Genomic DNA, 27,404 nt, shown 5'->3' on the forward strand with positions numbered 1-27,404 from the left:
TTATGCAACCATTTCAGTTCTGTCCAGATGAAAGCATTACCAAAATATATACCTGATAACTGAAATCTGATAACTCTACCATGTAAGTCCTCCTCTGAAGAAGAGAAAAAGCTCAGATTCCTGAAACCCATGTGGACCATAATGGATAATACACCAATTCCAAGAAGACAGCAGGACTTACTCATCAACTCTAGACATGCATTTTATTTTTGAAAATTTTACTTAAAAAAAAAAAAACACATTTTAGGGGATGGATTGCTGAGTGGGTAAAGTGCTTGCCAGGCAAACATGACAATGTGAATTCAGATCCCAGCACCCAGGTAAATGCTGGGTGTGGTGGTGCGTACCTGTGATCCCAGCCATGGGGAAGTGGAGACAGGTAGGTCGCTAGGACTTACTGGCTAGCTAGTCTAGCCAATCAGTAGGCTCCAGGTTCAGTGAAAGATCTTGCCTAAAAAAATAAGATGGTAGCTGGGCATGGTGGCACATGTCTTAAGTCCCAGCACTTGGGAGGCAGAGGTAGGAGGATTGCCATGAGTTCAAGGCCATCCTGAGACTACAGAGTAAGTTCCAGGTAGCCTGGACTGGAGTGAGACCCTAGGTCGAAAAACCAAAAATAAATAAATAAAATAAGATGGTGAGCAATTGAGGAAGCTACTGCAGCTCACTAGTATAAGCTTCTAGGCTCTTCTGGCTCCATCTACCATTATTATAGGTGCAGAGCTCACAGACAGGTCTGGTTTTAAGTGGGTGCTAGGGAACTTAACTTGGGCCAGCAGGCTTGCAAGGAAGCGCCTTTAGCCACTGAACCATGTCTCCAATCTCTCAACACATTTTTATGAAGATATCATCATGCTGATGACCAAAACCAAAACCATGAAATGGGAAAAGGGAAAAGAACGACCCAACATCTCTTACAAGGTTGTAGCTACAAAGTTCTCAACAGCATGAACAAAATAACTCCAATAAAATACATATACATATATACACATACATACACATACACATACACATATACATACACATATACATATACATGGGTGCCTGGTATGTGCACTCTTGCTCTAGCACTCACTGCTGCACACAGCCTTTGTATCTTCACTCTCGCTCCCCAAAATGCTCCCCTAGTGCCCCGTTTACTCGTACCATGTGGTCCTCATTTCCAGCAGCACCCCCACATCACCCACTGTTCCTGGGCACGTCACCCTGCTTCACTAGTATCACAGCAGTTTCAGCTGGAAGCTTTCTAGGTTCATTTCTCTGTTTCCTACATAAAAAATGCCAATTTTTGCCGGGTGTGGTGGCGCACACCTTTAATCCCAGCTCGGGAGGCAGAGGTAGGAGGATCACCATGAGTTCGAGGCCACCCTGAGACTCCATAGTGAATTCCAGGTCAGCCTGAACTAGAGTGAGACCCTACCTTCAGAAACCAAAAAACAACAACAACAAGCCAACTCTGTGCTGACAGCAGGGCCCTTACTTGTCCTGCTCACTGGTATGTTCCCAGAGCTGGCACACTGCTCAGTACGTAGCAGCCTGTCTATATTTATGGTAGTAAAAGAATGAATTACATGGTTTATTTCTCAGAATAACCCTGTGAAGTAAACACTGCCCTTCTTGAATTGCTACCTATAAAAAACAGAGGCAGAGAGTATGTTACCTGTCCTCCCTGTCCGTGACAACAAACGTCTTAGCTGGGGTCCTCTGAGCGTAGAGGGTGAGACAAAGGCTTAAAGGCAGGTAAGTGACTTTGGAATGTGACTCCGGGGAACAGAAGTGGAAGACAAGGGAATCAAGGAGTGAGAGTCCACACAGGAGCAGATTGGCAAGCTGGCCATGACCACGGACGACAGCTGCTATACCTGCAAGAACTTACCCTCAGAACCATCACCCAGGGAAGAGAGGAAAGCACTTTCTCTCATCAGCTCCCGTCCCCACAAGGCGACAAGGCCCCAGGGGGAAAAGCCTCACTGGAGTGCAAAGAAACAAGCAAAACCAAAGCTGCTTGTACCAAAAGTCACTCTCTAAAAACAGACGGAGGAGGAAGTACGACTGAGCACCCTGAAGTGGGGCACAGGGCGTATTTGATATAATGCCAACTAAGTGGCATCCTGGCAAAAGCAGCACTCAGGGCTGCAATCTACGTATAAATACAATTCTGTCCTACCATGCCCTGTGTGCAGCTTATTTTCACATCATGGTGGGTTTTCAGTGAAGACATACACTGTCACAAATACAGTACCACAGCACTTGGAAGGCAGAGGTAGGAGGATCGCCATGAGTTCAAGGCCATCCTGAGACTACTAAGTAAATTCTAGGCCAGCCTGGGCTAGAGTGAAACCCTACCTCAGAAAACCAAAATCTAAAAATAATAAAAAATAATAATAATACAGTACTACAAGGTAGGGTCTCACTCTAGCCCAGGCTGACCTAGAACTCAGTATGTAGTCTCAGGGTGGCCTCAAACTCACAGTGATATTCCTACTTCTGCCCCTCCTGAGTGCTAGGATCAAAAGTGTGAGCTGGAGGTAATATGATGGAGAATGGAATTTCAAATGGGAAAGTGTGGGGGTGGGGAGGGAGGGAATTACCATGGGATGTATTTTATAATCATGGAAAATGTTAATAAAATTTTTTTTAAAAAACTGCCATTAAACAGCTGAAATAAGAAAAAAAAAAATGTGTGAACCGCCACACCCAGCAAAAAAAAATTTTTTTTTTTAACTAGTTACTTATTTGGGAGACAGGTTCATTAAATCCGCATGCTTTGAGAAGGGGCAGGTTGCTAGAAAATTTCCCATCTGTGAGTGGACCAGAAAGTGTAGTTCATACATAAAGAACCCAAGCAGTGATCAAACAGAAAGTGGAAAAAAAAAAAAGACTACTTCTCTGTGATAGGTCCTTCCACCTTTGAAAACAGAAGCGCTACAAATTTAGAGAACAACCGGGAATTCAGTAACTTAAAAGTAAAAATGCAAAATGCTCATGGTAAAGAGAGTTCAGGACATCAAGCTTTACAATTTCCTTTCGGGTCACTCATCTATTACTTTCCAGTACGGCCAAAGCACACAGCCATTTTTTTTTTTTTTGTGGTAATGAATGCTGATTAGGCTTAGGTTTACTGTGTATTGACCTAAATGATTATTATATATGGATTATTTTATACCAGGTATTGTGCTGATAAAAGGACTTCCTGTGGAACACTATCTCAGTGAACCCTTATGGTAATCGTGAAGCAAGAATCAACTACTCACATACTTTAAGTGAAAAAATAGACAAAGATCAAATAACTTGTTCAATGTCATAGCTTATTAGTAGAGAGGCTGATATTGAAACCCACTATTAAACTTTTCCTAACATATTACAAGAAAATATAACTTTACATATTTTCTATTTTATACCTAAATGCATTTTGTTAAATTTTTTGGTTTTTATTTATTTTTATTTGAGAGTGACAGACAGAGAAAGAGGCAGATATATAGAGAATGGGCACGCCAGGGCCTCTAGCCACTGCAAAGGTCCTCCAGACGCGTGCGCCCCTTGTGCATCTGGTTCCTCGCACTGGGGTCCTTAGGCTTGACAGGCAAGCTCTTAACCGCTAAGCCATCTCTCCAGCCCCTAAATGCATTTTTTTGTTGTTGTTACTCAAGAAGCAAACAGAAGGGTTGGAGAGAGAGTGGTTAAAACACTTGATTTCAGGCCTAACAACCCAAGTTCAATGCCCCAGGACCCATGTAAAGTCAGATACACAAAGTGACACATGCATCTAGAGTCCAGCTGCAGTGGCTAAAGGCCCTGGCACGCCCATTCTGTCTGTCTATTTCTCTTCTATCTCTCTCTGCTTGCAAATAAATAATATATATAAACAGGGGCTGGAGAAATGGCTTAGCAGCTAAGGCATTTGCCCACAAAACCAAAGGATCAAGTTCAATTCTCCAAGACCCACGTAATCAGATGCACAAATTGGGGCATCTGGAGTTTGTTTGCAGTGGCTGGAGGCCCTGGCATGCCATTCTCCTCTCTATCTCTCAAACAAATTTAAAAAGTATATATATACATACATACATACATACATATATATGGGTGGAGAGATAGCTTAGAGGTTAAGGCACTTGCCTGTGAAACCTAAAGACCCATGTTCAACTCTCCAAGTCCCACATAAGCCAGACACACAAGGTGATGAAAGCACAACGTCGCACATGTGCACAAGGTAGTGCATGCATCTGGAATAGATTGCAGTGGCTGGAGGTCCAGAAATGCCAATATTCTCACTCTCTCATAAATAAATAAATAAACAAATATGTGTGTGTGTATACATACACACACACACACACATATGTATGCATGTATGTATACACACACACACATATTGTTGTTGTTGTTAAAAAACAGCAATAGGGCATGGTGATGCACATCTTTAATCTCAGCGCTAGGGAGGCTGAGATAGGAAGATAAGGTCAGCTACAGAGCAAGTTCCAGGTCGGTCTGGGCTAGAGAGAAACCTGCCTAGTCAAAAACAAACAGGGCTAAAGTGTTAGCTTAGGGCACTTGCCTAGGAAGCCTAAGGACTCAGGTTCAATTCCCCAGGACCCAAGTAAGCCAGATACACAAGGTGACACATGCATCTGGAGTTCATTTGTAGTGGCGTGCCCATCCTCTCTCTCTCTCTCTCTCTCTCTCTCTCTCTCTCTCTCTCTCTCTCTCTCCCCTCTCTCTCTATCCCCCCCCCTCTCTCAAATGAATAAATAAAAATAAAAGTATTTTAAAAATAACACAAACAAAAAGCAAACACAGAATTACCACATAGCCCATCAATTCCACTGCTAGGTATACATTATGCATCCAAAAAAAATGAAAACAGTGTTCAAACAAAAACATATACACAAATCTTCATAGCAGCATTATCATGATGATTAAAAAAAAAAAAAAGAAGCCAGTGCCACCAACAAATGAAGGGAGAAACAAAATGCGGTGTTCATCCATGCAACGGAATGTTGTTGTGTCAAAAAGAAAGGAAATGAAGTCCTAATACAAGCTACAACATGGACGAGTTACTAGCACAAGGCCAATCATGTAGCCCGAAATGGCTGAAGCATGCATTTGATGTTATGTGAATTCTGCCAGAATAAAAAAAAGCATGCTCATTTTGAGGACTGAAGACGCTAACCACAGGTCTGCAAAGCTCAGCCATGTGGGTTGTTACAGATGTGCTCCTTCTTGCTGCAAATAAGTTGGGGTAGTGATAACGCTCCCTGCCCCCCCCCAAATGTAGCATGTAAAAACATACCCGTCAAAAAACCCAGTGTGGTTCACACCCTTAGAGGAGGGGGCCACCATATCATACCACAATACTGGCTTTCCTATTTCTGACTGTTTAACGACTTGGTTTATTAAAAAAAAAAAGTTCCCATGAGAGCGGGGTGATTTGGAGTCTCAGGAAGTAACCTTACTGTTTTTCTGAAACAGTCTCATGTAGCCCAGGCTGGCCTGAAGCTACAAATGTGGCTAAGGATGACCTTGAACTTCTGATCCTCCCGCTTCCACCTCCTGAATGCTGGCTGGGATCACAGGCATTTATGTGGTGCTGGAGATCAAACCCAGGGCGGTGCTGGGCACTCTACTAACCCAGCTACATCCCCAGCCCTGCATGAAGTAGCTTTCGCTTTGTTCACTTGTTGGTTTTTGGAGGTGGGGTCTCCCTGTAGCCCAGCCTGACTTGGAATTCACTATGTGGTCTCAGGGTGGCCTTAAACTCACTGTGATCCTCCTATCTCTGCCTTTTTAAGTAGCTTTTTTTGTGTGGGGGTGGGCTTCAAGGTATGTTCTCACCGTAGCTCAAGATAACCTAGGATTCAGTAGGTTGTCTCAGGCTGGCCTCAAACTCACAGCGATCCTTCTACCTGTGCCTCTCGAGTGCTGGGATTAAAGGCGTGTGCCACCACATCTGGCTTAAGCATCTTTTAAGAAAACTTTCCAGCCAAGCATGGTGGCACATACCTTTAATCTCAGCACTCGAGAGGCACAGGTAGAAGGATCGCTGTGAGTTCGAGGCCAGCCTGAGACAACCTACTGAATCCCAGGTCAGCCTGAGCTACAGTGAGACCCTCCTTGAAAAAGAAAAAGAAAACTTCATCAAAAAGGGACTAAAGGGCTGGAGAGATGGCTTAGCGGTTGAGCGCTTGCCTGTGAAGCCTAAGGACCGCGGTTCGAGGCTTGGTTCCCCAGGTCCCACGTTAGCCAGATGCACAAGGGGGCGCACGCGTCTGGAGTTCGTTTGCAGAGGCTGGAAGCCCTGGTGCGCCCATTCTCTCCATCTGTCTTTCTCTCTGTGTCTGTCGCTCTCAAATAAATAAATAAAAATTAAAAAAAAAAAAAGGGACTAAACCCAAACAAGGGTTCTGGAGGTCTGGATGCAAGCTGTAGACCTCAATGGAGACCAGCAGCTTTCACCATGACTGATTGACTCCCAAGCCAGCCAGCTTCCTACAAACAATTCTAATGGCGCTTCTTTCAGGGAGCACGTTAAGTTAGCGAGGAATGTGTGCTTCCTGGTGACCATCTCCATAAAGTGTCCCTCAGAAAGACTGCCTGGGACCAAAAAGCCCCAGTTTCTTTATGTTACAGCCAACAGTGTGTGGGAGTAAAACACTGAACGCCATCCATAAATGGCCCCCTGTTCCTCCAGCACTGAGGAGGACTCAGTGACACCAGGTCCTGCCATACCGACTGCTCACCAGCTCACCAGGCAACTGGCCAAAGTGCCTGGATGAGGAGAACAGCCCCCTTACACTTATTACTATATCATTTAAGCTTGTCAGGAAAATAAACAGAAGAAAGTGCTAAGTAGTTTCTTTTCTTAAAAAAGTTGGGGAGAAAGCCGGGCATGGTGGCTTTAATCTCAACGCCTTTAATCTCAACACTCGGGAGGCAGAGGTAGGACTGCTGTGAGTTCGAGGCCACCCTGAGACTCCATAGTGAATTCCAGGTCAGCCTGGGCTCGAGTGAGACCCTACCTCAAAAAAAAAAGGAGGGGAGAGCAAGGAGGAGGATCTTCCTTCTAGATACAAAAATAAAATTATGCTCTACATCTAAAATATTTAAGCAATGTGCATTTTTGGCAGAGGGTGGGGCAGAAGATTAAAAAGAAAGTTCTACAACAGCACCGAACATGGAGGCTTGCTTACATACCAGACAACAGCCATCAAAGCTGCAAGGTGCCCACAACAGCATCTGGCACCTGCATTTTTTTAAGAGCTAGAGAGACAGAGAGAGAGGAAAAAAATGGCAGGGCCTCAGTCACTGAAATTGAACTCCAGACGCTTGTGCCACCTAGTGGGCACGTGCAACCTTGTGCTTGCTTCACCTTTGTGAGTCTGGCTAATGTGGGATCTAGAGAGTAGAACACGGGTCCTTAGGCTTCGCAGGCAAGTGCTTTAACCACTAAGCCATCTCTCCAGCCCCAGGCTCCTGCTTTTTAGTCCTACCACTGTGCTAAACAGTACTTGGTTTTATACCTACTAGGAAGAGTCTATATAAATACTAATCTCTTAATTAAATGCAAAAAGAAGTTCTTGTTAAAAGTGCTACACAAAAGCCAGGTGTGGTGGCACATGGCACACACCTTTAACATCAGCACTTGGGAGGCAGAGGTAGGAGGATTGCCATGAGTTCAAGGCCAGCCTGAGATTACATAGTAAATTTCAGGTCTGCCTAGGATAGTGAGACCCTACCTCAAAAACTAAAAACAAGGTGCTAGACAAGAAATATAATGAAATAATTTTAAAAGTCCAAAGGGATAAGAAAGCTGTTAAAATTGTACAAAAATAGGATCCAATGGCAGGAAAAACTCTAAAAAAAGCAAATCCCAATGTCTATGGAAAATTCCAAGCCTACAGGACAAACTGTAAGAGAAGAAAACATAATTCCACAATGTAATAATTGTGGTAGGTGACAAGAAAATGTGTGGCTGATTTGAGTAGCTGAGGAGGACAGACAAGAGAGCAGAGCTCAGCGGACCGCTGCCAAGTTCAGCCCTGAGGGTGCCAGGTTGCTCACCTAGTGAGAAAACAGAAATCTGGACTTCTGACTGAAAACCCCAATTTGAAAGTGTCAGGAACTAACTTCCCAGGCTCCTTACCTGTGTGGTTTGCCTGTCCCTCGGTGTGGCCCAGAGGAGCATTGCTGCGGGAGGTATCCATCAGCGTTACCTTACAACAGAACCTCTCACAGGCCAAGTTCAGTGATCACCAGGCAACAAGTGAATCTCAACCCCAAAGAGGAGGGCCCACCACAGTTAAGTGTGCCAGAGCGACAAAGACACGAGCTAGGCCAGCAGAGGAGAGGAGAGAAGCCTGAGGGCTGGTGTCCTTCAGTGGACTCTTAGTGTAGACCACACTGGTCCTTAGGGAGAAAAACAACTGTCAGAGCATACATCTATGCAGCCGAGATCCTGAGCATGAGATCTCAGCGTGGAAGAGCCAGGGTCCCTGCCATACTCCCCTGGCGGAGACAGCAGAGGACTCAAGCCGGGGCCACTTAAGCCTGGGTTTCAACGTGCCTTCCAGCACCTTTGTGTGAGTGGATGACACACTGGAAGCCACTAAGCACCTCCAACCACTGGTGGAGAAACCTGCCCGGCAGGGGACAGAAAAGGCCCTGCTTATACCCCCGGCTCTACAACAGAGGCAAAGAGGAGGAAAGAGTCAAATGAAAGTAATGAGACTGGAGGGAATTACCACGGGATTTTTTTTATAATCATGGAAAATGTTAATAAAAATTTAAAAAAAAAAAAAGAAAGAAAGTAATGAAGAAATGAGACCATGGCTGGAGAGACGGCTTGGCAGGTAAGGCATTTCCTCGCGAAGCCTAAGGACCCAGGTTCAATTCTCCAGTACCGACATGAGCCAGATACACAAGGTGGCGCATGCGTTTGGAATTCATTTGCAGAGGCCGGAGGCTCTGGCATGCCATCCTCTCTATATCTGCCTCTTCCTGTCTCCCTTCCTCTCTCAAATAAATAAATAACTAAATATTTTTTTAAAAACAAGTAAGTAATGAGATCACACAGATGGCTAGATAAAACTCCAGTTTAAGACTGCAGATGTAGGACTCCTGTCTACTCTTCCTCCCTCCCAAAGCTGTTTGTTTGTTTTTTTAATATACCTTATTTATTTGAGAGAGAGAAAGAAGCAAAGAGAGGGAGAGACAGGGAAAGAGCAAGTGGGCACGCCAGGGCCTCCAGCCACGGCACACAAACTCCAGATGCGTGCGCCACCTTGTGCATCTGGCTTACGTGGGTCCTCGGGAATCGAACCGGATCCTTTGGCTTTGCAGGCAAGTGCCTTAACCGCTAAGCCATCTCTCCAACCCCCAAAGCTGTTTTGAAATAAAAGAATTACCAAGACACCAGAGCAACCTGTCAGAGGGACCCAAGAAACTGGTCCAAATCAGGAAAGGAGCAGAAGCAACCGCAGCAGCAGCAGCAGCAGAGCTCTGAAACGTGCCGCCACTTCTGCCCCGGCATTTAATGTCTGACTTCAGACCACTGTACTACAGTTTGCTTGCATAAATGTATTTTGAAGGAAACTCCTGCCACTACAATAACAGTCATTTGGTAAACAGAGGTGGTAACTACAAAAATAAACACACTTCTAACAAAATTATTAAATGCTATTAACCTAAAAACCTTGGCCTGGCTCCTGTTCTCTCTGTCACAACAGAAAACTAACTTTTGCTGTTAGAGAAGTACTTCTTTTTGTTTGTTTATTTATTTACAAGGGGAGAGAGAGAGAATGAGAGAGAGAATGGGCACACCAGAGCCTCTAGCCACTGCAAACAAACTCCGGATGCATGTGACACTTTGTGCATCTGGCTTTACAAGGGTACTGAGGAACTGAACCTGGGCTGTCAGGCTTTGCTAACAAGCACCTTTAGCCACCAATCCACCTCTCCAGCCTTAGAGATGTGTTTCTAATTAGCAATACATTGAGTTTTTTTTTTCCTTTAGTATGTTCAAGACTAAACAAACAAACAAAACAAAACAAAAAAACTAAATGATACTAGTGGGCCCAATGCTGTTTAAGGCCTATTTGCAGCCATGCTGGCCACTGAACTCATTAGCAGGGTCACTGGGACACTAGAACCTTCCATAAAACCCCATCCCCAAGCCTATTCTAACTTTCTTTCTTACAAACATCCTAAGTGGAAAGAAGGCTTGGCCCCCACAATAAAATCCTCCTAAGGCTCTACAAAGCAATCAGGGCAGTCAGGGCTAGAAGTCTGAGAGCTTGGGATAACTTCAGCCTTGAGATCACAGAGTGGCTGTCAGAGTGGAACGGAAAGGGGTGAGGACGGCTTCACTCAGGAGTGGGATGCACAGAAGAGCCAAGGCCCTGACTGATGACTGCAGAAAGGTCTCGCCGTCATTTTCTAATGGTCTGCCCCCACTGTGCGGCCACCATGGACACCAGCCTATACGTGTCCTGCACATGCAAAGAGCCTACAGTCTGCCTGCCATTAAGGTTAGGCATGACCTTCTTGAGGGAAAACTGTACCACAGAAAGGAGGAGACCCACAGCAGGTACTGAAGAATTCAGCCACACAGTGCTGAGCAAGAATGGCCCAGCAAGGATCCAGAAAGTTAACCATCCAGGGCCTCATATGAAAAGTTTATGACAGCAGGATGCCAGGGAAACAAAACAAAACAAAAGAAAGATGCCAAGACAAAAATGATGCAAGATTCAAGAAAAATGAGTAGTTAAAAAAAAAAAAAGTACAGGGCTGGAGAGATGGCTTGCTGGTTACAGTGCTTGCCTGCAAAGCCTAAGGATCCAAGTTCAATTCCTCAGAACCCATGCAAGCCAGCTGCACAAGGTGGCACATTCATCTGAAGTTTTGTCTGCAGTGGCTAGAGGCCCTGGCATGCCCATTTTCTTTCTCTCTCCCTCTCTCTATGTATCTGCCTTTCTTTTTATAATAATTTTTATTTTTTTTCTTTTCACAATTTTTATTAACATTTTCCATGATTATAAAAAATATCCTATGATAATACCCTCCTTCCCCCCCCCTGCACTTTCCCCTTTGAAATTCCATTCTCTATCATATCACCTCCCCATCTCAATCACTGTACTTACATATGTACAATACCAACCGATTAAGTACCCTCCTCCCTTCCTTTCTCTTCCCTTTATGTCTCCTTTTTACCTTACTGGCCTCTGCTACTAAGTATTTTCCTTCTCACGCAGAAGCCCAATCATCTGTAGCTAGGATCCACATGTGAGGGAAAACATGTGGCACTTGGCTTTCTGGGCCTGGGTTACCTCACTTAGTATAATCCTTTCCAGATCCATCTATTTTTCTGCAAATTTCATAACTTAATTTGCCTTTCTTTTTCTCTCAAATAATAAAAATAAAAATATATTTTAAAAACTTAAAAGGGCTGGAGAGATATAGCTTAGTGGCTATGGCTCTCATATGTGGACCCTAGCTATAAGTGTTTGGGCTTGTATATGAATTGGAATGAAGCATAGTAACAGAAGATAGTAAACTAGAGAGAGGCTGGAAGAGGGGAGGAGAGGACTTAAGGGAACGGTATTGTATTTATATGAGCAGAAGAACAGGTTACTAGAGGGGGAAAGGCCCAAGTGAGGTCAGGGGAGGAGACTGAGTAAAGGAAAGGTGGGAGAAGGGTTAATCAAAATATAAGAGGGTATGAATAAGTCATGTGGAAACCTACTTTTCTGAACAATGGCACACCCAGAAGCCATAGATTGTTACTAGAAAATTTCCAGTGCTAAGGATGGGACACCTTCCAGTGAGTTGTTGGCCAGGGAGGTCCCTGATGCCCCCAAAACATTACAGGCTACTGCCTAGGCTCCTGGTTTCCCACCAGAAATACATGGTAAGACCCTACTACTGAAGACTCCACATACTTGGACTGCAAGTCCACAGAGAAATCCTGCTGGAACTGAGCTGAAAAACCTCCTCCATGTAGACCCACTGACAGAAAGGTGGAAAAGCCAGCCACATTGCATGCAGGTCAATGGGAGAAAGAGAAATCACCAGTGGAGATACTCAACAATGGACACTGCAAGCCTTAAATTTGGCCAAACAGGCAAAATGAGCCAATGGGTGCAATAGTGGCACGTCTGTTATGGGGGAAACCAACACTCTCTAATTGGCCTGGAGGCCCACTCCATGGGAGGGAATACATCCTTGATACTGAAAATCCATAATGAGGAAGGTCATGAGCCCTAGGGTGTAATGCCTGCTGGTATCTGGCTTAATGCATATATTATTCTCACCAAACTGCCCAGTAAGCACTTCTCTTAATGTTCATACCCATATATTAATGCTACTCTCACTTTTGATAAAGAAGCTTCTCTTTTCAGAGGTAATATGATGGAGAATGGAATTTCAAAGGAGAAAGTGGGGAAGGAGGGAGGGAATTAACACGGGATTTTTTTATAATCATGGAAAATGCTAATAAAAATTTAAAAAAAAACAGTTACAAAAAATAAATGCGTGTGGGGACGGGGAGGGAGGGAATTACCATGGGATATATTTTATAATCATGGAAAATGTTAATAAAAATTAAAAAAAAAAAGCCGGGCGTGGTGGCGCACGCCTTTAATCCCAGCACTCGGGAGGCAGAGGTAGGAGGATTGCCGTGAGTTCGAGGCCACCCTGAGACTCCATAGTGAATTCCAGGTCAGCCTGGGCTAGAGTGAGACCCTGCCTCGAAAAACCAAAAAAAAAAAAAAAAAAAAAAGCAATGATTCTCAAAAAAAAAAAAAGGCTTCTTTTGGAGCAGAGAAAAAAAAAATCATGTAAAAAGTCTCTGAGACAGACAAAAAGAGGAAGCTCCTGTTAAAAGGATGGAGGGAAGCCGTAAGATGGGTGGCTATAGCTCACCACAGCCTGTCAGCAGACTTTTGTTAGCAGAAGTACAGAAAAGAAAAAAAGAGAAAATCCTTATATTTAAAAAAAAAAAAAAATCCTTGGGAGAGATGGCTCAGTAGTTAAGGAGTTTATCTGAAAAGCCTAAGGACGCAGGTTAGATTCCCCAAAATCCACACAGAGCCAGATGCACAAGATACATCTGGAGTTCGTTTTGCAATGATTACAGGTCCTGGCATGCCCACATAATTCATTCTCTCTCTTCCTCTCTCTCTCAAATAAACAAAATATTTGTTTAAAAAAAAAAAAAAAAGAAGCTTCTCTTTTCAGATGGCAGTGGCCCTGGGATGATTCAGAAGGCACCATGGTGCTGAAAAGTGACAGAGGAGTGCTCAGCACTGAAACATCGCTATCACATCTTCCAAGGCTCAGGGTCCATTGTGGAAGAGGTGACAGGAAGAAGGTAAGAGCCAAAGGAAGGGTAGGACTCCTTACAACGTGCTCCTCCAGACACAAAATGGCCTGGACAGCCAGGACCTTGCTGAGAAGTAGGAGTGTGGTGCACAGAAACTGGCACCGACTGGCCGGTTTAATTCTAGCCTTGCCCCTCACTAGCTCCCGTGTGAGCTTGGGAAAGGCATTTAAATATCTTGTGCTCAGCTTCCTCTTCTGAAGGGAAGAAACAGAACCCCACTCACAGGCTGTGGTAGCAAACGCCAAGCACTCAGAACAATGCCTCTCACGTAGCGTTCTATCACTAAACTAATAGTAGTTCACACTGAGCACTTACTAACTCAAAAGTCTAAAAGTACATAGAGATACGTAAAAACTTTATTTAAAGTATTCTTTTCACTGGGCATGGTGGCGCACGCCTTTAATCCCCAGCACTAGGGAGGCAGAGGTAGGAGGACTGCCGTGAGTTCAAGGCCACCCTGAGACTCCATAGTGAATTCCAGGTCAGCCTGGATCAGAGTGAGACCCTACCTCAAAAAAAAATAAAATAAAATTATTCTTTTCTTAGATACTGGTCATAGGCTTCTAGGTTAAACTGTCATTGCCATTTTCCATTAAAGGAAATAAATAAGGGCTGGAGAGATGGCTTAGCGGTTAAGACTTTTGCCTGCAAAGCCAGAGGACCCAGGTTCAATTCCCCAGGACCTACATAAACGAGATGCACAAGGTGGCTCATGTGTCTGGAGTTCCTCTACAGTGGTTGGAGGCCCTAATGTGCCCATTCTCTCTCTTTCTCTCTGCCTCTTTCTATTTCTCAATCTCTCTCAAATAAACTCCAGTTTTTATGTGGGTGCTGGGATAAAACTTGGGTCCTCTCAGTCCCCAACACTTGAGCATCAAGCACTTTTACCTGCTGAGCCATCTCCCCAGCCCCATGAGAGACATTCTCAAAGCACTTCTTGAGCTCACCATCTCTTCTTTTTATCCCACTCACTCCTTGGCCAATTATAATCTATGTCTTTGACTATTGGACAGGCTGAACTAGAAAACTTCTAACTGTCCCTTCCCAAAAGGACACTCTTGAGACCTTGTTTTAAAAACCTCTGTAACATTTATGTACATGAGCAGCTCCTTTTCTAGAATTCTCTCAGCATTTCCCCACCTCCTGTCCACTCTTCAGTCAGCTTCCTCAACTCTGCTTCTTCTTCTTTAAATATTAAGATGTTTACAAGTGGGCAGGAGAAATGCCTTAGCAGTCAAGGCACTTACTTGCCTGCAAAGTCTAAGGACACATGTTCCATTCCCCAGCACCCACGTACACCAGATGTACAAGGTAACACATGCATCTGGAGTTCATTTGCAGTGACTAGAGGCCTTGGTGCACCCATATTAATTCTCTCTCTCTCTAATAAGTAAAATATTTTCAGAGAAGATACCTATGAGTTCTGCCCCTAGGTCTGTTACATCTTTCACTGCACACCTTAAGAGATACCCACTCTAGTCACAATCAACAATCCCTAATCTTTACCTCTTATCTCTTTATCTCACCCTACCATGCTGTGCCCTCTTCCCACTGTTAGGTCTGACAAACTCATCCTCACCCCTCAACAATCAACTCAGATACTGCCTGCACTAGGAAGTCTTGAAGACAGTCTCTCCCATCAGACATCCTCCTGCAATGAACCCACAATGCACTAAGCACAGCTGTTCATTTCCTTTTGTCTTTTTCTCATTAAAAAAAAAAAAATCATTTGAGGGCTGGTTTAGTGGTTAAGGCATTTGCCTGCAAAGCCAAAGGACCCAGGTTCCATTCCCCAGGACCCACATTAGCCAGATGCACAAAGGGGTACACATGTCTGGAGTTCATTTGCAGTGGCTGGAGGCCCTGGCATGACCATTCTCTCTCACTCTCTCCCTCTTTCTCTGTCTTTAAAACATATCTTACTAAAAAAATCATTTGAGAGGGAGAGAGAAAAACACAGAAAGTAGAAACAATGTGCACACCAAGGCATCCAGCCACAGCAAATGAACTCCAGACGCATGCACCCGCTTGTGCATCTGGCTTACAGGGGTACTGGGGAACCAAACCTGGGTCCTTGGACTTCGTAGGCAAGCACCTTAACCACTAAGCCATCTCTCCAGCCTCCTTTTGTCTTTTTCTCCAAAGACACTGAACTCCTCGGGAACTATACCTGGAACGCGGTTTGTCAAGTACAATTACACGGTAAATATACTAGGAAGGGAATAAGTGGGAACGCATTGATAAGTGGTTACATGTATTACTCAACACAGAACTGAGTGACAGGAGGGTCTGTGAGAAGGAATCTAAAATACGTTATGATCACGATGTAAGGGCACTTTTTCTTTCGTAACTACAGGATGACGCAGACAGCAATAGTCTCAAGTGGCCCTGCCCTGATTTCCTGCCCTGCAGCGCCCTGCCGAGGCGGCATCAGTCTTGGTGCCAGGTGCTCCCTGTCTTCAAGCCGGGCGTGGAGGCGCACGCCTCTAATCCCAGCACTCGGGAGACAGAGGTAGGAGGACTGCCATGAGTTCAAGGCCACCGTGAGACTACACAGTGAGTTCCAGGTCAGCCTGAGCTAGAGCAAGATCCTACCTTGAAAAAACAAAAGAAAAAGAAAAAAAGAGAGAAAGAAAGAAAATTATTTTTCAACAAACTATGGCAAGGCTGACTCCTTTACATACTTTGGGCCTTAGCTTAAATGTCACCTTCCCAGAAATCTTGCCTGACTACACAGCACTAACATAAACTCAGTCTCTGCCACCAACTAAACAGAGCATGTGTGGCTATGTGAAAGCACTTTCATTACATGTTAACCTATTTTCTGGTAGTCTCCTTTACTCTGTTTATCACTCTATCCTCTGTACATAAACCAGGTGTGGTTTCAGGGGGGGTTAATAGGCACCTGTTGAATGAATGAGAAAAGTAAGGGTGACACTAAAACACCATTATCAGCCGGGCGTGGTGGCCTTTAATTCCAGCACTTGGGAGGCAGAGGTAGGAGGATCGTAGGAGGATCGCCTTGAATTCGAGGTCACCCTGAGATTACATAGTTAATTCCAGGTCAGCCTAGACCAGAGTGAGACCCTACCTTGAAAAACCAAAAATAAATAAATAAAATTTAAAAACCACCATTATCTACTAATCACAAATGTGGGAAATACACACACACACATATTCTAGCGGCTAACACAGCATGACAACTAATAACAGATTTCTCCAGTCTTTTTAACTTTTGAACGCATTTTTGCTCAGCAAGGAAAGCTCAAAATGTTGAAGGAGCAACTAAAATTGAAGCATCATATTGTTCATTTCATATCCCACGCGTGGTGCTGGTACTGTGGTCCTGGGAAAACCAAACTGTCTTGGATGGGTGGCTTCCTCCACAAGCCACATTAATGGAAAGGGTAGTCTGGGGGTGCTAATTCCATAGCAATTGTAACGGATTGTGGGGCTAAAACACGAAAGTTAAATTAACTATGAAATAAGAGAAACCATAAGTATTAAACCTACTTCCGAACCTGAGAGGCTGATGAGAACACGAGGAAGATTTAAAGTGCTGCCCACGGCGCTGACAGTAACTGCCTCTCACGCTAAGACGCAAATACGCTGAAAGGGATTTGTGACATTCACAGCAAAACTCGCAACCTGGAAATGTCAGACATTTCCGCACTCCAGCAACATGCACTTCACACGTAGACCGGGAAGCACAAGCAGCGATAAGTAACTGCAAATTGCAGCTGTTCAGACCGTTGGCTGCTTGGTGCAGCAGTGCCTAATCTCAGCGCACTGCTCGGCTAACACGGAGCCCACTGATGCCTAAACGCAGCTGGGGGGCCGCGGGCAGTGGCTTCAAAGTCTGAAATTCAACTTCTCCGCCCTCCACCTGCTGACCACCTCTGACACTCAGGTCCAGGGAGCAAAACCCCTCCGCAAAGCGCGCTGCCATCTCGCCAGACGACTTTGTCACTTCTCCACTGTTACAAACACTTCGCTTTTTTTTTTTTTTGGATTGTTTTTGTTGATGTTGCCTGTGTGTGTGTGTGTGTGTTCGCTCAAAAAGTCTTCAGAGACCGCGGCGGAAAGAAATGAATGGAAGTGAAACGCAGGCTTTTTTGGGGGGTGGGGGGCCTCCGCTCCGCAAGGACAGAATGAAATCACCGGTAGCCTCCGTCCGCGAAAGCAAGCCCTTAAATGAATGGGGAAAGGGCTACGAGGGACCGGGGCCAGGATTCCAGCGTCGCCTCCAATGGAGGGGTGTGTTTGGGGGGGGGGACATCTTCTTCTTCCAGCTTGGCACTCAGGCATGCCTTCCCAGGACACGGGCCCTGAGCGGGACCCCGAGATCGCCGGGCGAGGATGCACCCTAACAGCCCAGCCCACCTTGCAGCAGCAGCAGCCGGCGGGAGCTACGGCGCGCAGGGCCCGGATAGAAGCCGGACTGGGGACGGAACTTCACCGGGCTGAGATGGGGGGGGGGGGGCGACGAAGGCCGCTGGTTCCTCCCCCACACAAAAAAGGACAGGAACTACCCCGGTTCAGACACCGTGAGAAAAGACTGTCGTTGCCCCCCCACACACACACCCACACACTCCCCTCAACCTTCTGCAAACCCCAGAGTGCCCGCTGCCCCCCCCCACCACCACCACCACCAAGCCTGGTCAAGGAGGTGCCCAGGATGGCGACTTAGGGGACAAACCAGGGACCGGTACTCACAGAGCCCACTGGAGCCGGTGCTGGTGAACATGGTCCCCGCCGGGTCACCGCCCCCCTCCCCTCCGGAGCTCCCCGCGGGGGGTCAGGGGTGGGAGGGAAAGCGGAGGTGGAGAGCCTCGGCAGCCGCGCAGGCGCACTCGCAGCAAAGCGGCGACTTCGCGGTTCCCGCCCCCCCAGCGCCTCAGCAGCGACGCACTCGCGGGCCGCCGCGCGCAACGCGCCTGCGCAGCCAGGGAGTCTCGCGCGCGCGCGCGCGTGCGTAGACGAGGGGGGGGGAAATGCGCGCGCTCGGGTGTCCCCGTCTCTTCCTGCCGGCGCGGGAAGTGCGTCCCACGGCCGGAGGGTTCCGCAGCTCGGGCTAAGTACGACGGCTGCCGGGCCGGTTGGGGGAAGAAAAAGAAAAGAAAAGGATTGAGTGTGGCAACACGGTGGTGTGTCTGCACTCGAGCGCTCGGAGCCTCGTTCGCGTCCCGTGGAGCCTGGAATCCTCGGGAAAACCGGCGCTCGGCCTGTCTCGCGACCTCTAACCTCTCTCCCTGGACGAGACGCGCGCGGGCGCGTGTCCCACGCATGCCGGGCGTTTCCGGTCGGGTCGCGAAGCTCGCTGTGGACCGGGCCGCGGAGCTTGAGAACGAGGGTCTCGGCTTTCGGTGACCCACCGAGCCCCAGAGCCCGCAGGGAAGAGGATGGAAAAGACCGCTAGAGCCGACCGACCCCTTCCTGTCACCGTTCCCGCCATGGGGCCTTCCAACTACTGGTCCTCGTTGGGCCCGAGTTGCTGCCATCTTAATTTTCACTTTTGCAGCATGAAATTATGCATCGCACAAGTCTGGGACTTTTTTTCTTTTTAAGTGAATGTGAACCTGAAAACGTGCAAGTTTTTAAAGAATTTAAAGAAATGCAGAACTCGGGCTGGAGAGATGGCTTAGCAGTTAAGCGCTTGCCTGTGAAGCCTAAGGACCCCGGTTCGAGGCTCGATTCCCCAGGACCCACGTTAGCCAGATGCACAAGGGGGCACACGCGTCTGGAGTTCGTTTGCAGAGGCTGGAGGCCCCAGCATGCCCATCCTCTCTCCCTCCCTCTATCTGTCTGTCTCCCTGTGTCTGTCGCTCTCAAATAAATCAATAAAAAATGAACAACAACAAAAAAAAGAAATGCAGATATCTACCACTAATGCTGTACGAAAAGGTCATGTCACCAAACCATGCCATTTGCTGTATTTGTTTTGGTGTTTGCATGTGTTCATGTGTGTGAGTGCAGAGAACAACGTTGGATGTTCCTGCTTGTCTCCCACCTCCTTTGAGGCAAGATTCACGTGGATCAACAAGACTGATCAGACTACTTGGACCCCCGAGCAAACGGATTCTTCACTTCTTTTTGCCCATAGGGAGGGACGAGATTCCAAATGCCTCCACAGCATCTGGCATTTTACCTGAGTGCTGAGAGTCCAAACTCAAGTTCTCCTGCTTGAATAGGTAGTGCTAGATCCATTGAGCCATTTCTCCAGCCTGTGCACCATGCTTTTAAAAATAAAATAAAAGCCAGGCATGGTGGTACACACCTTTAATCCCAACCCTTGGGAGGCGGAGATAGAAGGAGCTCTGAGAGTTTGAGGGCAGCCTGGTACTACAAAGTGAGTGTCAGGCCAGCCAGGGGTAAACTAAGACCCTACCTCAGAATAAATAAATAAAGTTTAACAAAGCATTTTTGAGAGTTTACACAGGTTGGCCAACATGCCAAATCTGGGATTAATGGATCAATAAAATACAGCATGTATTTGGGGTCCGAATATTCACGTTTTTTTCTAGACTGTAAAACGAGGGGTTGGAGAGATGGCTTAGCAGTCAAAGTGCTTGCCTGGGAAGCCTAAGGACCCAGGTTTGAGTCTCCAGGTGCCAAGTAAGCCAGATGCACGTGGTGGCACATGCATCTGGAATTCTTTTGCAGTGGCTACAGGCCATGGTGTGTCCATTCTCTCTTTCACTCATGCACAGTCTTTCTCTCTGTTTCTAATAAATAAATAAAAGCTTTTTTTAAAAGATAGGTGATTTTGATGTCCCTTTGGTTTTTATGTTTGTTTGTAGTCTTAAAAGTACATTTCTCTTTAGGTTCACCCAGTAGCAGGAAAACAGTAATGCAAATGTCTGTTTCGTTTGCACGAGGCAACAGTTCTCAACGTGTAGAGGGACACCTGCGACCACTGTAGGAGGTCCAAAAGACCAGAACTCTTAAAAATATTTTACTTATTTGCAGAGAGAGAGTGAGAGAATGGGCATGCCAGGGCCTCCAGCCACTGCAAACAAACTCCAGACGCATGCGCCATCTTGTGCATCTGGCTTTGTATGTGTACCGGGGAAATCAAGCTGAGGCTGTTTGGCTTTGCAGACAATCGCCCTAACCACTGAGCCATCACTCCACCCCAGAACATTTTTTTTTTAATTTTTTATTTATTTATTTGAGAGTGACAGACACAGAGAGAAAGACAGATAGAGGGAGAGAGATAGAATGGGCGCGCCAGGGCTTCCAGCCTCTGCAAACGAACTCCAGGCGCGTGCGCCCCCTTGTGCATCTGGCTAACGTGGGACCTGGGGAACCGAGCCTCGAACCGGGGTCCTTAGGCTTCACAGGCAAGCGCTTAACCGCTAAGCCATCTCTCCAGCCCCCCAGAACATTTTTTTGTGGTAATGCTATAGCATTTTTTTTCCACTCTTTTTTTTTCAAGGTAGAGTCTCACTCTGGCCCAGGCTGATCTGGAATTAACTATGTAGTCTCAGAGCGGCCTCAAACTCATGGTGATCCTCTTACTTCTGCCTCCTGAGTGCTGGGATTAAAGGTGTGCGCCACCACGCCGGAATTCTTTTCCATTCTTACTGACTAATGAATTTTCCACTCTACAGCTGGGAAAAGTTCATAACTTTGTGAGCCGCCATTTTCCGGTTGACTGACCTCATGAAATCATGAAAAAACTGGAACTGCAAGACACACCAGTGTATACTGAGTACAAGATGTTCACTGATAGGATTTCAGATTCCTCATGGCAACTAATCTTGAAAAACAGAACTGCTTAATTTAACGGTTTGGGCTGGTGAGATGGCTTAGAGGCTCAGGCACTTGCCTGCAAAGCCAAAGGACCTCATTTCAGTTCCCCAGGAACCACATAAGCCAGATGCACAAGGTGGCACATGCGTCTGGAGTTTGTTTGTAGTGGCTGGTGGCCCTCCTGCATCCATTCTCTCTCTGTAATAAATAAATAAAAATAAGTATTTTAAAAAATAAAGGTTAGTTTTTTAAAAAAAAAGATATCCAGGGGCTGGGAAGAAAGTTTAGTGGTGAAGGCATTTGCTTGCAAAGGCTAACAGCCTGGGTTCAATCCTCATTACCCACATACAGCCAAATGCGCAAAGTGGTGCATGCTTCTGGAGTTCATTTGCAACAGCTGGAGGCCCTGGAGCACCCATTCCATCTCCCTGTCTCTCTTCTATCTCCCTCTCTCCCTCTCCCTCCCTCCCCCTCTCCTCTCTCTCTCTCTCTCTCTCTCTCTCTGCTTGCAAATAGATAAATGAATACAATTTCAAAATACTTTATTTATTTGAGAGAGAAAGAGAAAGTGGGAGAGAGAGAGAGAGAATGGGTGCACCAGGGCCTCCAGCCGCTGCAAACGAACTCCAGATGCATGTGCCCCCTTGTGCATCTGGCTTACACGGGTCCTGGAGAGTCGAACCAGGATCCTTGGGCTTTGCAGGCAAACACCTTAACCGCTAAGCCATCTCTCCAGCCCGAAATTTTAAAATATTTCAAAAAGAGATATCCATATAATTTTTTTTTTAAGCTGTGAAAATGTTTGTGTTTCCAAGTCGGTATCTCCTTGAGGTGGGCTTTTCATTGCATAACCCAGATCAGTTCTCACGACAAAATAAGAGGCACCGAGGAAATGCCCAGACTTCTGTGAAGCCAGATGATTGACAAAATGTGAAACAAGAAATTCTGCCCCATAATTGTTTGCCTAGGAAACTATGTACCATGGTGTCATGTTAAACATTCGAATATGTCTGTAGAGCACTTTTTGCTAATTCATCCTTGAGATGAACTCATTATTATTAAATAAACGTTAAGAAAAGGTTGGATTGGAAATCATAGTATTGTCCCTGAAATGTGTTTTGAAATGTAATCTGATGGCTATGATGTCCTTTTGTTGTTTGCAGTACTAGGATTGAACCCAGGACCTCAAATATGTTACACAAGTATTCTACCACTGAGATACGTCCTCAGTCCCATAAGGTCCTACTTTTTAGAAAGGAGCACAAATGATAACTTGTGGAAACCTTAACAATAGCAACTGTTTATCTGCTAGGAAGAAATTTAATTTTCTGGATTTTTTTGTTTTGTTTTGGTTTGGTTTTTCAAGGGGGGAGGGGGGGTCTCACTGTAGCCCAGGCTAACCTGGAATTCCCTATGTAGTCTCAGGATGGCCTTGAACTCACGGCAATCCTCCTACCTCTGCCTCCCGAGTGCTGGAGTTAAAGACATGTGCCACCACTCCCAGCTCAAGAAATTTAATTTTCTTATTCTGTTAACCAGTAAAGGATCAAGGAAGGATCTATAAAATCCAGAGAGGTTAAAAAAAAATCAGCTGTGAAACCATCTGCAGAGTGTTTTCTGCAAGTGAACATTAGTGATGTGTGTCATCCTGAAGATCTGCTAGTCACAAATGTATGATTCAAGGGAAACGAAAACATTGAGTGGAAATTTTATATCCACATACACAGACAATGGATACTAAGAGTTGTCAAAACTTTAAACCCTTGAAAATTATTCCACAGGAAAAGGTTTTTTTTTTTTTTTTTTTTCCTTTTCCAATGTTATTTTGAAAAAGATGGGACAGCAGTTATGGTCAGCTGGTCACTGGAATTTATAAATAACTGAAAGTAGCAGCAGCTAGTGAATAAGTCAGTGAATTAGTCATTAACCATCTCAGTCACTAGAAATCTTACTGAAAACCCATCAATGAAATCAATGACTGTTATCAACGCCATTAACAAAATTAAAACTCCTAGTAACAAAGATTAGTTTGTGGTCTTTGTAATGATTATGAAAAGTTTAATTGTCTTACCCTACATAGGAAATAGCATCTTCAAAAAAATTTGTTTTTTTTTTTTAATTTTTATTTGTGTATTTGCAAGCAGGGAGAGAGGAAGATAGAAGAGAGAGAGACAGAGAGAGAGAGAGAGAGAGAGAGAGAGAGTAGGTGTGCCAAGGCCTCCAGCCCCTGCAAATGAATTCCAGAGGCATGTGCCCCTTGTGCATCTGCCTTACATGGGTCCTTTCCTTTGGCTTCTCAGACAAATGCCTTAACCACTAAGCCATCTCTCCAGCCCAAGAAATTTGGTGTATATTGTTCATCCTTTAATAGTCACATATAATTTGTTTCTCTAAATGAAAAATGAGCCAGGCATGGTGATGCACGCCTTTAATCTCAGCCCTCAGGAGGCAGAGGTAGGAGAATATCTGTGAGTTCAAGGCCACCCTGAGACTACATAACAAATAAATCCCAGGTCAGCCTGGGCTAGAGCAAGACCTTACCTTAAAAAAAAATACTGTCTTTGAATTTTATTTCTAATTTTAATATTTGATTAAATCATTTGTTTTGAGAGAGAAAGACGTAGATATAAAGAGGGAATGGGCATGCCAGGGCCTCCAGCCACTGCAAATGAACTCCAGACACATGTGCCACCTTGTGCATCTGGCTTACATGGGTCCTGGGGAATTGAACCTGGGTCCTTAGGCTTCTCAAACAAATGCTTTAACCACTAAGAAATCTCTGTAGCCCAAATTGTACTGCTAATTTAAAATGTGTAGTGAAAAAAATCTAGAACTCAAGTATGTATAATATCAGAGAAGTCAATTAATCCACTTAAAAAAGGGATGCATCAGCCAGGCATGGTGGCACACGCCTTTAGGCCCAGCACTTGGGAGGCAGAGGTAAGAGGATCGCTGTGTGTTCAAGGCCAGCCTGAGACTGCATAGTGAATTTCAAGTCAGCCAGGGCTAAAGGGCGAACTGACCTCAAAAAAAAAAAAAGGGCCGGGTGTGGTGGCACATGCCTTTAATCTCAGCATTCAGGAGGTGGAGGTAGGAGGATCGCCGTGAGTTCAAGGCCACCCTGAGACCACATAGTGAATTCCAGGTCAGCCTGGACTAGAGTGATACTCTACCTCAAAAAAAAATAAAGAAAAGAAAAGAAAAGAAAACGGAAGGAAAGAATAGGAACTCACAGAGATGAATTATCAAATGCGTGGTCATCCTTCCGAGAGACCCCAGGAGACAGGGCCTTGCATCAAGCCCCTCCAAAGACGACAGAGCAGCGATCATTACCCACTGGCTCCCATCAGTCGCTGAGGCAGCTCCCAGGCAGGAGTATTCCTCAGCACTCCCCGCTGCCCTGTGGGTAATTAGAGGCTAGCCGGGGCTGAGAACCACTGTTAGGAAAGATGCTCAGATGTGTCAAAGACTGAGATGGGGCCAGCATGGACAGCATCTCCTGCGTCCTCCCGTCTATGACTTTCATATTTTTAGCGTGTGGTCAGTTTTCCTGCTGAGAAAAAAATCACACCTGGAAAACATGGTATGGGTGTTTTCAAGGGTGTGGTAGGGGGCGCGCTGACTTTTTCTCCATCCTCCTGCAGTGCACACCTTAAGAAACCTGCCACATCATTTTTTTTTAGGACTTTTTAATCTTTCCACTTCATCTCTTTTCCACCACATTCTGTTTTCCAGGATCCTTTTAAGTTCTAGGAATAGAAAAGCTATCCTTACTAGTGGTGGGATTTTGTTACAGAATGAAGATTTCTCCTCAGTTCTTAAACTTCTTCAAGGGAAAAAAAAAAATTCAAGCAGTTTAAGCAGAAGTTTATTTAGCAAAATAAAGCATGGGTTCCAAAGAGGAAGAGGACTGACCAGAAGGTGGGGAATACATGCAACCCCAATGAGGAGCGTCCCCAATGGAATGGGGACAGGGACAAGGGAAAAGAGGGTACCAACCCATGATGTATCCGTACGAAATATGTTGTTAATAGTAATAATAATAATAATGAACAGAAAAAGAAAAATGTTAGAAAGATTATAGGAGCAAAACACATAATTACCTCATATCCAGTTCAATACCATGTCTGTACTTTCAGAGCCATATATCAGAAACAAGAGTCTAATACATTCTCTTAACGTTCTCAAATGCATTAAGACATTTTTAGCATAAGGAAATGACATATTTTGCTATATTTTGTGAATTGTACGATTTTGAGATTTTCTATATATGGAACTGTAATTTATGTATACACAATCATTTTCTATTGCCTATATGTTATTATATATATGTATATATATTTGTATGTTGTGCTTATTATTTATGGTGGAAATGATACCACATCTTTTCTTTATATTAAATATACTTTGAAATTAGCAAAGTTGGGAGCTGGAGAGATGGCTTAGGGGTTAAGGCTCTTGCCTGCAAAGCCCAAGGATCCATATTCCTGATCCCACCTAAGCCAGATGAACAAAGGTGAGGCAAGCGTAATGTTGCTCATGCCCACTAGGTGGCACAAGCATCTGGAGTTCAATTGCCATGGCAGAGGCCCTGGCATGCCAATTCTCTCTCTCTCTCTGTTAAATAAAAATAAATTTTAAAAAGAGTACCAGTTGGCTTTTGTGAAGCAACAGGTGTTTGGTTTGTTGGTTGGTTGGTTTTCAGTGCTGGGATAGAAGCCAGGGCCTCACACATGCTAGGCAAATGTTCTACTATGGAGCTGCATTCCCAGGACTTTCAAGTCAGGAGGGCTTTGCCACGTGCAAGGTGCCTGGTGAAGAGTGGGACTCAGGTGGACCCTATGTTGGAAAGCCTCACTCCAAGGCCAGAGGGTCTTGGGCTCTGACACTGCCTGATCTTCACTGGTCATCCCTGAATGGTCAGCCAGGTATCCACTGCCTTGTGCTCTGACCCGTCTTCTCAGTAAATCATGCCCATTGCTGGAAATCACCCTTACACCTGGCACTGAGCCTCCCTGGCATGGTCTGTTTTCTGTTTCTCTCATGGCCTTAAGCAAAACTGTTCCACCAGCCACACGTCTGCTCAATATCCCTCCTTCGGTTCCTCTGTTCATCTACTTAAAGTGAGTTTTCCCAACACCGTTCAGCCTTCTGCTCTCCAGACTAAATATTTCTGGAACTTTCCAACCCTTTGATCATACTCATTTTCACGTTGAGTCCTCTCCAGTTTCCTTTATTATTCTTTAAAAAAAAATTCTTTTAGCCGGGCGTGGTAACACACGCCTTTAATCCCAGCACTCGGGAGGCAGAGGTAGGAGGATTGCCTTGAGTTCAAGGCCGCCCTGAGACTCCATAGTGAATTCCAGGTCAGCCTGGGCTACAGTGAGACCCTACCTCAAAAAAACAAAAAAAAAAAATTTTTGTTTTTATTTATTTATTTGAAAGTGACAAACAGAGAAAGAGGCAGATAGAGAGAGAGAGAGAGAATGGGCACGCCAGGGCCTCCAGCCACTGCAAACAAACAGACGCGTGCACCCTCTTCTGCATCTGGCTAATGTGGGTCTTGGGGAATCAAGCCTCGAACCGGGGACCTTAGGCTTCACAGGCAAGTGATTAACCACTAAGCCATCTCTCCAGCCCTCCTTTATTATTAGGAAGTTTAAATGGTGTGTGGAGACTTGCCCTGTAAACCACAGGCATAAATGCCCTTGATCAAGATGCAAGTGTGCCAGTAACAGGCCCGTTCTAATCCCTGACTGCAGACTTCGAAAGGAAAGAAAAAGAGATTTCACCTCAGTCCAAGAAACCCAAAAGTTGAATTGGTAAGGAAAATAATCCACCTGATTTTTTTTTTTTTTTTTTTTTTTTTGGTTTTTCAAGGTAGGGTCTCACTCTAGCCCAGACTAAACTGACCTAGAATTCACTATGTAGTCTCAGGCTGGCCTCAAACTCACATCGAACCTCTTACCTCTGCCTCCCAAGTATTGGGATTAAAGGTGTGTGTGCGGGCTGGAGAGATGGCTTAGCGGTTAAGCGCTCGCCTATGGACCCCGGTTCGAGGCTCGGTTCCCCAGGTCCCACGTTAGCCAGATGCACAAGGGGGCGTACGCGTCTGGAGTTCGTTTGCAGTGGCTGGAAGCCCTGGCGCGCCCATTCTCTCTCTCTCCCTCTATCTGCCTTTCTCTGTGTGTCTGTCGCTCTCAAATAAATAAATAAAAAGTGAACAAAAAAAATTAAAAAAAAAAAAAAAGGTATGTGTGCACCATGATGCCCCACC

General features: G+C 45.3%; 1 protein-coding gene across 4 annotated transcripts in view; it reads right to left on the bottom strand.

Annotated features, from left to right (window-relative positions):
- Ubac2 (UBA domain containing 2) overlaps positions 1-18,219 on the bottom strand; it is a 156,785-nt gene extending 138,566 nt beyond the window's left edge. For all 4 annotated transcript variants that reach the window (XM_045145670.1, XM_045145669.1, XM_045145668.1 and 1 more), the window contains exon 1: positions 18,089-18,219. In XM_045145670.1, coding sequence (XP_045001605.1) covers positions 18,089-18,119 — 31 coding nt within the window. In that variant the 5' untranslated portion in view covers positions 18,120-18,219. The remainder of the gene's footprint in view (positions 1-18,088) is intronic.
- Between the last annotated feature and the right edge of the window lie 9,185 nt (positions 18,220-27,404).

This window comes from Jaculus jaculus, chromosome 3, assembly GCF_020740685.1.
Source record: "Jaculus jaculus isolate mJacJac1 chromosome 3, mJacJac1.mat.Y.cur, whole genome shotgun sequence".
Taxonomy (NCBI): Eukaryota; Metazoa; Chordata; class Mammalia; order Rodentia; family Dipodidae; genus Jaculus; species Jaculus jaculus.